Source organism: Myotis brandtii, unplaced genomic scaffold, assembly GCF_000412655.1.
Source record: "Myotis brandtii unplaced genomic scaffold, ASM41265v1 scaffold902, whole genome shotgun sequence".
In the NCBI taxonomy this organism is placed as follows: domain Eukaryota; kingdom Metazoa; phylum Chordata; class Mammalia; order Chiroptera; family Vespertilionidae; genus Myotis; species Myotis brandtii.
The window spans coordinates 4,201,458-4,215,199 of NW_005371709.1; the positions used below are offsets into that span (position 1 = coordinate 4,201,458).

General features: G+C 45.4%; 1 protein-coding gene across 20 annotated transcripts in view; it reads left to right on the forward strand.

Moving 5' to 3' along the window:
- The window catches only part of SORBS1 (sorbin and SH3 domain containing 1), a 200,998-nt gene that overhangs the window by 135,584 nt on the left and 51,672 nt on the right, over nt 1-13,742 (forward strand). For 14 of the 20 annotated variants that reach the window (XM_014532641.1, XM_014532643.1, XM_014532645.1 and 11 more), the window contains 4 exons: nt 3,214-3,261; nt 3,381-3,510; nt 5,135-5,249; nt 10,742-10,825. In XM_014532641.1, the coding sequence (XP_014388127.1) occupies nt 3,214-3,261; nt 3,381-3,510; nt 5,135-5,249; nt 10,742-10,825 (377 nt within the window). The remainder of the gene's footprint in view (nt 1-3,213; nt 3,262-3,380; nt 3,511-5,134; nt 5,250-10,741; nt 10,826-13,742) is intronic. The other 6 variants (XM_014532648.1, XM_014532653.1, XM_014532655.1 and 3 more) reach the window with 1 other exon arrangement.

Genomic DNA, 13,742 nt, shown 5'->3' on the forward strand with positions numbered 1-13,742 from the left:
GTAACCAGTTTTCCCATTCACTGCCATTCTGAACTTCACACCCCTCTACCCCAGTGTGACTTGGCCTGCTAGGGCTGGAGAGCGAGAAGCAGCAAGCGGGAGATGTAGCAACAGTGACTCGGTTTTGCCCGTGTCCCTGGAGACCAGCAGGAGGAAAACTGAAGAGTGGTGGGGTAACGCAGCAAACTTGCCTAAGTGTCACCAGGGAGGGGACGATGCAGAAAAACAGAGCAAAGGCCTCAAGGGCTGGGAGGCAGGCCAGGACGCAGGCAGGACTGAGTCGCAGAACAACACTCTCCCTTGTCTCTTGCATGATATAAATTATAAAGGAATAGCCAGTTTCCCCCGGGACTGGGCAGCTAGGGAGGGTGAACTCAGAACAAGGCACCCATCCCTATCTCAGGGCTTAGAGGCGGCCCAGGGAAGTGGAGTCAGAAAGACGTGCTCTGTCTCCTACTGCGAGGCTCCAGGCACATTTCCTGACCTCCCTGGGCCTTAATGTCCTTGTCTGTATGTGAGATATTTATGTATTTCCTATTGCAGAGATTAAGTGAGATGATACTAGTACATTACTGGCTGTTATTAGGCACTTAATAATGGGAGCTGCTATTATTTTTACTCATAAGCATGGGTAAAATTTTCTTTCATTCGTTTTGCAAGACTAACATAAAAATTTAAAGAATAGATTATATGTACCCTGGATATTCAGATGAATTAGTACAACTTCAATTTGCCCTCTTAAAGGTTTGATGAACTGAAATCCACATGCCAGACTTGGATCCCATGACCACTGGGTGGGCGAGGTTTCTTTCCCCACCTGCACCAAATAAGAAATAGCTTCAAGAACATCATTCATTCATTTTCTCTGTTGCCCTCACTCCCATCTTCCCTACTTCTGCTTTTCAAAATACATAAATTGTTTAACACTCCAAGCTATTCCTTTCATCTTATAAGAACTATTTCTCATTTTCTGTTAACAAATCTTCTAGCCCTGGCTGGATAGCTCTATTGCATTGTCCCATACACCAAAAGGTTGCAGGTTCAAGTCCCAGTCAGGACACATACCTAGGTTGTGGGTTCAATCCCCGGTTAAGGTGCATGCGGGAGGAACCCCTTTCTCTCTCTCTCTCTCTCTCTCTCTCTCTCTCTCTCTCTCTCTCTCTCCTTCCCCCCTCTCTTTCCCTCTCCCTTCCTTCCTCTCTTTCCCTTTTCCTCCCTTCCTCTCTTTCCCTCTCTCCCTCCCTCTAAACATATCCTCAGGTGAGCACTAGAAAAAAAATTAGAAAAAGAATCTTCTAGAAATCCACATTAGAAAGCTCTAGAGAGAAAATATTTTTGAAGATCTCAGGGTTTTTAAAATTTTTTCTTTGAATCTTTAAGTGCCTTTTTCTTCCCCATTTGCTTCTTACCTCAAGAACAGGTAATAGGAATTAACCCTCACGTTACCAGTTACAGAAAGGCTGTAATTCTCCACGGTTCAGAGAGATGCAGAGTTTTGAGCTAAAATGCTAGACTGGATTTTAAGCACTGTGTACATTGGCTCCCAACTAGGCTAATTTTTCATTTGACAGGCATGATTTTTCCAGTCAAATGCCTCCAGTCAAAGTTGATTTTTAGTTTTCTTTGACATCATAGCATTTTATCAGTACAGTAATCAGAAGTTCTGTTTAAAACAAAATTCTTCAAAATATATATTTCCAGATGCCACTTTATCTCTTCTGGCCTGTTCTCAAAAGTTAACGACACTCACCCGCTCAGCTTATAGCAGGGAAAGGCTTGGCTGTGTTGATAGAAGGAACCTTAAGCCCTGTTCAACTTTGATGTTGACTAATCCTAGCCTTAACACAGAGAGAGGGATGGGGAAGGAGGTGGGGGAAATAACTTGGTACCTGATGGCTTTTCTTTATTTGCGGGGGCGGGGGCAGCAGGGAAGACCTGGGACAGATAAAAATGGGGAGAGGGGAAGGGAGTAAGAAGGGGGGGGAAGAGAGGCTGCCTTTGCAGAATACTTGACTCACAATAACAGGTGTTTTAGCTTTATTTACATTGCACAAAATATTATGGCCTGTACTACTCTGAGACTAAAAATGATTTTTATAGTGACAAAGACTTGATTAACACTTAGTCATTAACATGTACTGGATTCTTTGACTTGTCTTTTCTGGTTAGTTCATGTGTTTTGTAAACTTGCTAAGATTTGAAGGGAAAGTATTGGGTCTCAGTCCACATTCACGAATCCTGAGTTTGGGTTAGCGAGACCTTAGAAAATGGGAAAGGCCGACTGTTTCAACACTTTGGAGGGGTCATCGCGGGTATAGTGACCAAATACCTGACATTCTCAGGACACTCCCAGTTGTGAAATCTGTCCCTGTAAGTGCGCCTGTAGTCTCAGTGTTAGTGCAGTGCAGCCACTTGCACGAGGGTTCAGATCTTATCTCGGTTCCCAGTGCCCAGCTTCTTTAGGGACGTGTCGTGCCCTCGGAGGGCATCTCGCACTTACAGAAACCCCTGGGAGTCTCACTTATTCCAGAGCCACAGTTTAGACACTCGCTCCGAGCAGCGCCTTTGCGGAGCAAACCGCATAACCGCACCTGCCATGGGTGTGTTACATCCCAAGAAAAAAAAGTGCCTTGAGGAACCAGGTCGGGGTGGGATCAAAATACGATTATGGGGGTTTTTTCCAACTGTTCTTTTAGCTGCAGAGCCTGCTTGCTAAATGATACTGTATAGGGAACCTTAGCATATAAAACAGGTCACAGCTGAGGTGGGGAGCTGGAAAACACACCTCTTCCCCAACAACGCCACCCAGTAGCAGGCCTGGGGGACTCCGAGGACCTTGCAGACTAGACCAGAGACTCGGGGTGAGCATCCAGGGAGGTATCTCAGCCCCTGCTTCCAGCTCAGCCAGGTGGGGCCCCCGTTCCAGCTCTGCTTGTGGAAACTCTCCCCGAGGCCCTTTGGCTACTTGTCCCCATGCTTTTCTTGGTGTCAGACAGTGGTCATCTCCCAGGCCACGTGACTGTACCTTCCGGCCTGCAGGTTCTGTTTGGGTGGGTGGCTCCGCAAACCTGGCTCCTCTCGCTTAGCTCCTTCCCCTCCTGTGGGCCCCTGGTGTGGCTGGAAGGCAGTGCAGGTCGGCGGGAGTGGGCACAGGGCGCTCGTTCTCCTGCCTCAGCCGGGTTTCTCCTGATTGCCTTTTGTTTTGTTCACCAGATGATGATTCAGATCTGTACTCTCCTCGATACTCCTTTTCTGAAGACAGTAAGTGACAGAATTTCCTGAGCATGGGGAGGAAGAGGGAGCATTGGATAAGGGGAAGCCTCTTCCTATTTCCTGCTTTCACCAGTTTTAAGTCTTTTGTACCCACTTTTCTTCCCCAGCAAAATCTCCCCTCTCTGTGCCTCGCTCAAAGAGTGAGATGAGCTACATTGACGGTGAGAAGGTAGTTAAGCGGTCGGCCACACTTCCCCTCCCGGCCCGCTCTTCCTCACTGAAATCAAGCCCAGAAAGGTAAGTGCTCCTTCTCCCTGACCCACTGTGACTTCAGGCTGCCACGCAGTGTGGCAGCCAGGTCCCACCTCTCGCTGCTGGGCAGCAGCCGTGGGGCCAGGAGTCGGGCAGACCTGACCTGGAGACCCTCTCTGTCCTGTGTTAGCAGCGACCTTTTCTTTCAGAGTTCATGTTCTTATCTATAAATGGGGACACATTTTACATTTGTCAGGGGTGTTGCAAGGACAAGACAAGGTAGTGCATATAACATTTCTCAGTGCCTGGCCAAGTATGGGCTTAATTCACGTTGGCTATAACTCATCACTTTTTACCTTCTCACAGGAGAAACCTTAGCTGTAAGCTTTGTCATGTGTTTTTATACTCTCTGTGTTTACTGATGGAGCCCGTAGCGGAGAATATAATTTTAACATGAAGTTACACTTTTTAATATCAGTTTATTTGCACAGCACATATTATTGAGACATAGGCATGGATTGGCTGTAATGATGATGTTAGTCATGTCTTGACACCCGCACGGAATGACCCAATATTCTTTCCTTGGGTTCCGATGCCCATGGAGCAACCTTCTTATGCCATCTGGACTGGTATCCCACGCATCTCCCACTGCTTCTCAACACAAAAGAGGCTCTTGCCAAAATGAATTATTTTTCCTGAGAAACACACTTAGTTTCACACCTTCATACCTTTTCCATCTTCATAGACAACTGAATAGCTGTTTTGAAAGTCCCACACATGCACAAGTGGCATCTGCCTCAGGAGTTTGATAATGAATTTGAAAGGAAGGTTGGGTCTGCCTATAAGTTCTTTGCAACGGCATTCATCAAACCGGTGCGTTCTGTGTGCAGACGGGACCACGTGCTGTGGGGGAATATAAGCATATATAAATCATCATCCCTGCCTTGCAGCAAAAACTAAATATAATCACAGTGCAAAGGCAGTCATGTGCGGGCATAAAAACTCTGCAAACAATTTTCAGGGATTCATCTCCTCTGAAACCCACCACTGGATCCGGTCGAATTTGTGTGCCAAAGGCTGCAATTTGGGTGATTACTGGGGTGAAGTGTGGAATAGGAAACAGCACGGTTATAATAGCAAATAACATTTACTGAGTGGTTACTATGAACCTGGTGATTTACATGCACTGTCTCATTTAATCCTTGCAACAACCCCATTTTTCAGATGAGGAAGCTAAGGTAGCAAGAGGTAAAGTCTGTAGCCTGGATCACCAGCGAGCAAGTACTGTCGCAGGGATTGGAACCACAGCTGACTGGCTCCAGGACCTGCATTCTCTCTCCCTGCACGAGCATGAGTGGGAAGTGCAGGCGTGTTTGGGGGATGATAAGCTCAGGAGAGCAGAGCAAGCTTTGTGCTTCCCTCCCTGCCTCCCTCTCTTCTCTGCTTCCTGGTACCTGGTTCCTGGTACCTTAGGCCTTTTGTGAAGCAAACCCAGAGCTTTAACTGGTGGTTTTGAGAAGGGAACCAGCACAACTAAATGCTTTGCATCGAGTCCGATTTTATGCTTTGGATTTAAAAATCCCTTGATTAGACTACTGTCAGCCAATGTCAGAACGTGTTGGATGCCAATTTTCATGAAAACAGCTCTAATAGGATTTTCTTTCTACAGAAACGACTGGGAGCCCCCAGATAAGAAAGTGGATACAAGGAAATACCGTGCAGAGCCCAAAAGCATATACGAGTATCAGCCGGGCAGGTCTTCCGTTCTGAACAACGAAAAGATGGTAATGTGAATATTAAAGTCCCTTTGTCTCACCCTATCGTGTTCTTTGATCCGGATGCATTGTGCACTTGCATCCCATTCTTTCTTCCTTGAGATAGACTTGCTTTGTTTAGAAGACAATGAAAAAATGAAGTATTTTTACCCTTTTCATTTTTGCAGGTGTTCGTAACATAAGTCCTGAGAGTCTGCTTTGAAAGAAGCTCGTCTTGTGGCTTTCTGGCGCTTTTTGTGCATGGTTCTAACTAATTTAGAATTTTCTATTAACATAAAGATTGATTTTGCTGCTGTCTTTTTTTAAACATCTAACCATTGATTTGGCAGGCTTATTACTAACTGGACTAAGTTTGTGGTGTGTTTTTTTAAGTGCCTCTTATTTGAACATGCATAAATTTTGTAGAAGGTACTACTAGTACATCACTAAAAGCTAAAGTAGTTAATATGATGTTGTGATTTGAGGGGGAAAAGCCCCAGGCTGTTAAAACATGTGTTTTAGGTCTTCCTTTTCTGACACGTGCAGTATCGAGGACGAATTTCATAGTCAGTCTGATTTATGGTTCACGTCTCTTCTAAGTGGGGAAGTGGCCTGTGGGGCAGAGCAGACCACCCTGGAAAAGCGGCCTCTTCTGTGAAACGGGGAAGGATTTGTACAAACCCATCAGTTTCCTACCTGCCCATCACACTTCCTTTTATCCATCCTTCCTTTGAAAAAGCTGGTTCAGAATTCTGATCATGGTTAACGGGATTCTCCAAAGCTCTGTGCCACCGCAGCCTCCGCCGGGCCCGCAGGATGGAGCTGTCATGCTGGGAACTGGGTTCTATTAAAATGCTGTTACCACACTGAGCACAGAGCAAGTAACCCCTGAGGTGTGGGGGCGCCTTCTTCTCCCTCTGCCTCTCCCGTGCCACGTGTTTTTCAGGAGCGATTGACTTCACTTTGACGAAGATAAAAGTTTGACATCTTTGAAAGCACAGAGGGATCAGTAATTTTAATTAGGATAAAGCAGCCTGCAGACATGCTCCCGATTGTCATTCCTCAGCATTTTCTGTGCACTGCAGCTATTTTAAGCAAAAAGTTCAAACTTCTCCCTCTGCCTCTCCCGTGCCACGTGTTTTTCAGGAGCGATTGACTTCACTTTGACGAAGATAAAAGTTTGACATCTTTGAAAGCACAAAGGGATCAGTAATTTTAATTAGGATAAAGCAGCCTGCAGACATGCTCCCGATTGTCATTCCTCAGCATTTTCTGTGCACTGCAGCTATTTTAAGCAAAAAGTTCAGAGAGGAGCAGAGAATGTTGCCTGTGGCTCCACCCTTCACTGGAGGCTCTCTCCGTGTTAGAAGATGATAACCTCATTAGGTAACCTTCCCCACAGGTGTTCCAGGAGAGAAAGTCGTGCTCTGGGTGTATTCCTGACACTGGAATAACAAGTCGGGACACGCCGTCACATATCAGCGCACGTGAACGACCTCAGAGTCTGTGTAGGCCTTTGGGTGCGTTGTTTTGGCAGTATTACTATTTACAGATGGTCACTTCTCTCGAAGCCTTGCCCCTAAAATTTCTTCTTTGTTTTCCCCTCCTCTCCTTAGTTCCTAATAATTTGACCACCAATTCAGAACTAGGAATAAAATAACATAGTTTTGTTTCATTCCTTGATATCACTGTGGTTACAAATATCTTCCATGTGTTTACAAACCCAGAGAAGTAACACATAGTAGCCCATAGGCGCCCTCTTTGGGGACCTGCCCTGATCACACGCATGGATCGCAGAGCACCATCTGTGTTCCTACCCAGAAGCCCCTGTGCTGTGCCCAGACCGAGGCCCATCCTGTCGTGGGACGTAGCTCCAGAGGGCCCATCACATTGCATCCGCGAGCTTCCACTCTTAGCGCTCTTCCTCCAGAGACTTCGTTTCAGAGAGAAATTTCAGTCAAACCTCATCTTTGAGCCTCTTTTCATGGTAGTCAAGTTAGTCCTTTATGTTTGATTTCTTTCTCACCTATCTTTGAACAGGAAAGTTGAAATGTTGGTTTCAGTGTGTGAGTCTTGCCTTTTGACATCCCACATCAGGTTTGCCAGAATTTGAAGACAAAGCCCCCACCCCCAGCTCACACACACACACACACACACACACACACACTAAATGTGGATGAGTCTACTAACTAGTGACAGGTGTAGAATCTAAATTTGCTTGCAGGAATACACAATTCCTTTTTGGGAAGGGAGGGGAGAGTAGGGGAACCATGCTTTTGTTTCCAATTTGAGGTCTAGTGACTGCTTAAGCCTGGCGATTTAAGTTGCGACCTCATTGGCACACCTATCTGCTGTGTGCAGGAAGGGTTGAATGGCAGACTGTAAAGGCTGCCTTAGAGCTCATCTTTGTCCCTGGAGCAAATGCCAACCACCAAGATAAATAGAACACTGTACCACCTTCAGAAAGCCCACCAGGAGACGCACAGATTTGACGAGCTACTCGGCTACTTGGCAAAATCATATGAAGTTCTTCCTATCTGCTCGGCCTGTCTTACCGTAGTGTGAATCCACTTCCTCCTCTTCTGGCCTTGGGATTGGAGATATTGGTCAGTCCCTGCTTGGTCAAGAATAGCCGTTTCAGGCTTTGTCCCTTTTACTTTCCTCCCAGCCCCTTACAGGACTTTGACTCAATTCAACAAGTACAGAGAGAATAACGTTTACATGCCAAGCCCTGGGTTAGATGTTGGGGGAAGAGTGGGAAGGAGAGACACGAGCGTAGTCATTTCACAACTTATATTTGCAAGTGTACAATGAGGGGGTTTTCTCAACTTGGTTTCTTCCCAGTTCAGGGTCACTTTGAGTTCCTCCCTGGCTTTTCAGGTCTGTCACTTAGGCCCCGTTTTAGCTTCGTATCATTTGCAAACTGAGTGGGCCCGCCCCCTTCTCGTGGGGAGTGTGAGAAGTGCAATGTGGCTAAAGAGCACCCGGACTTGGAAGACCGAGTTCTGAGTTCATGTTTCGGAGCAGGTCCTTTAACCTTTCTGAACCTCGGTGTTTTCATCTCAACCAGAAGTATTATCTGGCCTGAACTGAGGTCATGAGTGAGAGGACTGAGGGCAAGAATCTGGACAGAAGAACCCTGAACATTATGAAGTGCTGTGCCAATGAACGTACCGCATTCAGATTACTATTTAATTAAAAGTTGAAGCTGGTCTCTGGCTCCTATTCAAGCAACAAAACTGTCCTTGAGGAGAATCAGGCATTTTCCTGGCAAGGCACCCGCCCTTTCCAAGGGTCTTGCCAGCTGGGAAAAGAGGAGCCCGGCAGAGAGCCCTGAGCCTGGCATTGTGGAGCCTGCCCTGCCTGCCGTCCCGAGATCCTGCTGTGCGTCCGGAAGGATCTGTGCTGTTTGTCCGTCCCACCACCGATGGACAGCTGAGTTACGCATGGCCCAGTCAAACGCAGACGGCAGCACTGTGTGTTACCGCTCACTTCCTGGACAGTTCGAGGGACCGAGGCTGCTGCCTGGGCCAAGCTGCTCGACATACCTCCTGACTCAGTCCTTGGCACAGTGTGAACCTCAGCCATGGGACACTTTGCCAATAGCCTTCAGCAATAAAATGGGTTAATTCTTTCAGAACCAAGTACCAAAGCATTCAGGCAGTTTCCTGAAAGAGTTGGTACATTTTATTTTTTAAAGCCTAAGCTATTCCCAGAGAGCAGCTTATAAATAGTCTCTAAAAATAATAAACATGAAATAGGTTTCATGAAACCCCATCATATAAGGACCTAGGATGTCCCAATGCCTTAACTGTTTCTCCTGAAGAGTATGGGTACCGGGCCTCATCTCCCTGAAGAGACACAGAACCCATTCTTTTACATGGTTACAGAGCCCACTGAGGAGGAGCACGGCGTCTCCTTCAAGATTTAAGCCCAAGTCCCTAAAGACGGTGGGGGAGGTTTTAAGCTGGACATTTCCCTCTGGTTTCAACTAACGTATAGTCAGTGAATTTCAGTTAAAGGAACGTTCTCTGTCATATCTTCCTCAATTTAAAACAAATGTAGGGAAAAAATTACAGTGACAGTTCTTCTGATGGAAATAAATATTTTTATTATACTTGCAAAAATAAAAAATAAAACAAACGTAGGAATAATAGAAAGGTTCTTCTAAGGATCTGACAAGAGGAGATGGGTGAAGGTCACTGAGACGGGTGCAGCATCCCTACAAGCTGCAAAGGCCTGAACGTTAAGAGAACCGAGTCCGGGGGAGCTGCTTGGGAGCAGGCGCACTGAGGAGTCCACAGCCCGCAGCCCCTCCTCCTGTGCTGGGACCTGAGGGAGTGACGTTGCTTACATACCATTTTCCACCTCCGTGGGAAATGTACATTTCATATTTCATACCGTTACCGGAAAATCCCCCCCCTTGTGACTATCAAGGTTTTTTGAAACATAGACATGTATGAATTTAATTAAGCCATGAGCCTCTAACACTTTTGTCTGCTGTGAACATATCTCCAGTTTATTAAGGGGAAACATGATTTGCTTTCCAGGCATTCATTTTTAACTAATTATTGCCAGAAACACACGTTATTCCACAGCAAGGTACTAGGACTTTATAAATACTTGATTAAATATGAAATCCCATGGAGTCCATTATCACTCTTTGTGAACTACCTCTGAGAATTCTGTAAAGTGGGAAATCTAACTTATTTTTGTAACATAACCCAGAAGTTTTTCCCTCCCCTGTTCTGCTATCTGTCGTGTTCAGCTTTTCCCTCGCTTTAGTTTTCCCAGCTCTTTAACATTTACTTGTTAGAACATGAAGTATATTCTATCTGTATCCATCCCCTCGGGAGCTTGTTTAAGATGTTTTTTCACTCGTGTCCTCTGTTGTTACTTATATCATCTTTCACTTTACTGTGTAAGGGACATGGTTTCTCACCTACTCATGTGCCATTAAAGATGCAGTATTAACAAATTGGCTTGGATAAAAGTGTCAAAATTTGCGTTTATTTTGAAAACCTTAAGGCAGCCTTGCAAATAAGTACTAAAACTGTGCTAGCCCGTAAAAATTGTTTGCTCTACTCACCTGGCGTAAGTGGCTAAATGTTTGGTGTGCTCACCAGGTTATTTGCTCATAACTAATAGTTCTTGGGGAAGAGGAGATGAGGTCCTTCTTTTCTCCCACAATATGGAAATACTGCTATCCCCGCACTCGTATTCGTGGGGGGCAGCAGTGTGTGCAGAGTTCCCTGTCCACACTCCATCCTCCTGCCTTGGGACTGCGCGTGATGCGCCCACTGCTCCCTCGCTCGGGGGCCCTGTTTCTATAAACACGTCCTTCCCCATCTGTTTTAGCTCCGTGATGTTGCCAGTGTCAGTGGAAACGGGTGATTGCTGCTATTGAATGCAGTTCTGTATATATCTGGAAACCACTGCATCTCTACTGGCCTGTTCCTATGTAATCTTTGCATAATGTTATCCTTCTCTCTCTTCCATTTCCCTGTCACCAACCCCTATAGAGTCGGGATATAAGCCCAGAAGAGATAGATTTAAAGAATGAACCTTGGTATAAATTCTTTTCGGAATTGGAGTTTGGGAAACCGGTAAGTTTAATAGCTTCAGTGGTTATAGACATTTTTAAAAATCATGCTGTTGCTGCATTGTCGCTGCTAAGGAATCAGATCTGTTTGTAAGGACTTCGGGGAGTGGGGAGCCCGTGTCGGTTGTCCTGGTGGGATTATCTGGTCTCACTACCATCTGTAAGCTTTCCGTTGCTTTACTTCACCAAGAAAGGACAGTGAGCTCCGGATTTATTGCCAGAAAATCCCGAGAGACACAACTAGATCCTAGCTCAGCCGTGGGCAAACTACGGCCCGCGGGCCGGATCCGGCCCGGTTGAAATGAATAAAACTAAAAAAAAAAAAAGACCGTACCCTTTTATGTAATGATGTTTACTTTGAATTTATATTAGTTCACACAAACACTCCATCCATGCTTTTGTTCCGGCCCTCCGGTCCAGTTTAAGAACCCATTGTGGCCCTCGAGTCAAAAAGTTTGCCCACCCCTGTCCTAGCTTGTCTCAGTCCCTCCCACCACTAGCAACGAATGCCACGTGCCTGTGGATGACATTAAATTAGCCGTCAATTCAGTTCTGTGGCCAAAGTCCTTGTGGCATACTGAAGATAAGCAGGACAGTGCACCACAGGTGAGCAGACCAGCATGGCCACTGCCTCGGATAGAGCTTCTAAAAGCACCTGTGCAAGGGGAGTGTTGAAGCCGGCCAGAAAGGGTCTATGCAGATGTGATCCACGATTACAACCCCATGTCGGATGACTTTTAGGGAATGAGATCTATGAGTTAGGATAACATTTCCCAAAATTTGAAATGAGAGTTAGGAATTCTAGCAAGTTTAGTGTTGAGCCTAATAATATTCCACAGCTTCCCCCTGATGTGTCTGAGTTGGCTTTGGTACCAAAGGATTTGGGGTACTTAAAGGAGGGTTTCTTAGCCCTGTACTCAGAGGAGTACCCACCAGAAGGGAGAAGGGAGCTCATTTTTCCACTGGAGATGACTGGAAACTGACTTTAAAACTCCAGTTACTTTAAATGTTCACCACTGCAACTGCAAAAAGCATTTACAAGTGGGGGGTTAAGGGTATAAACATAAAATATTTCATTAGATCAGTGGTTCTCAACCTTGGCTGCACATGAGAATCACCTGGGAATCTTTTTAAAATCCTGATTTTGGGGCCTCATCCTCCAGAAATTCTGTTTCTTTGTTATGGGGTGAGGCCACAACATTAGTAACAAAGAAACAGAATTTCCGGAGGATGAGGCCCAGAAATCAGGATTTTAAAAAGATTCCCAGGTGATTCTCATGTGCAGCTAAGGTTGAGAACCACTGCATTAGATGTTCATGTGAGACTTTAAGCATTGCCTCTAGTATTTGAGTCACCGTGGTTTGGAATGATGGTTTTATCTGCAGACAGGAATTAACTTCATAGTTCAGTAAAATGTTAAATTCCGTGGTGTATATTTTTATTAAGATGAAGACAAAGACAAAGTAAGCTGGTGCTTTGGGATTTCTCTGTTGATTTAGCGATGCTGAGCTTTGTTTCAAAGTTCCTGCATCTTCTGAGAGGAGCACCTGACTTGCAAACATCCTGCTTGTAGGACCAGACATTCCTCCCGCCTTGTCCCTCCTGGGACACTGGCTCCTAATAGCAGCTAAGCTGTCCTGGGTGAACAGCGCCACCTAGTGACCAGTGGAGAGGGAAGCGTCTAACCCAGAGTGTGCCCCATCTCCCCTTCCCAAAGCTTTGACGCACACCTCACTTCTCCTTTCTCTCCCTTTTTTCCCTGCTGTCCACCATTCAGACATCAGTGGAGTCTACCCAGGCAGTCTCTTCCACATTCAAATATTTAACAGTATTGTAACCCTTTTCTTTTTCTTAAAACCTGCTCAGTTATCTCACAGAAAATCCTTTTGATATATGTAGTTCCTCCCCTCTCCCCAGTGATTGGTATATATAATAATATATATATATTATGGTATAATAATAATACCATATTTCCATCAGGGAAAACAAAGCTATTTGCTTTAAATTATGTATAAGCAAAAGTCCATGCCATTGAATTTCGAAGTCCATTCAGGTCCACAAATTTCTAGCCGTCTCCTCATTGGCCAAAATAACTAAAATAGTTTTCTCTTTAATGCTAGCTTTTAGGAAACATGAAATGATTCTAATTAATCATTTGTTTTACCAAATCTGTCATTGCAAATAATCCTGGTTTTGTCAGCAAGAGACAGTACTTCTGCCCCAGCACACACTAAGCAGCTCTCTGAGAGCTCGGTGAATGACACCGCTTCTGCGGGAAGCTGGTCTGAGTGCCCCCAGCCACACAGATCCTGGGAGCACAGCCCATTCGTATCCTTGGACCTCCTGTCATTTGTATCCCCAACCTGTTGTGCTAACTGCCTCTTAATTATTTAAAGAAATGCTTTTCCAAAATGTCATTTCTCTCAAGCCACGAGTGTTCCTTACATAGACCTTAGAGTCCTTAAAGGGGACTGCTCCTTTTTGTGCAGGTCTTTTAAAGTAATGAAAGGTAAAACTTTTAAAGACTTACCAAAATAACATAATCGCTGTCTATCCGGAGGGAACAGTGTTGAGACCACAGTTCCGATGGTCTGAGCCATTCGAAGGGTGGGCTTCCTATCTAGTTGAACCAAGTTGAATCTCCTGGCAGATTTCTGTTTTAGCAATTTCTGGATGGCACTCACAGCGTTTGGTAAGAAGGGGAGGTGGGGAGAAATATTTTTCTTCTTTTCACGTCTCTCCTACCCCAGTCGCTCTGGGCCGTACAAGGGTAAGAGACATAAATGAACGTGGCATAAACCAGGAAAGTTGTTTTTGAAGGTTTTGCCGTCATTCAGAAGCAGAATGAAATTAAAACTCCTACCAAAGCATGTGGGTCATCATTTCTGCTTTTTATTCCACACCCACTGCACACCCCCCCC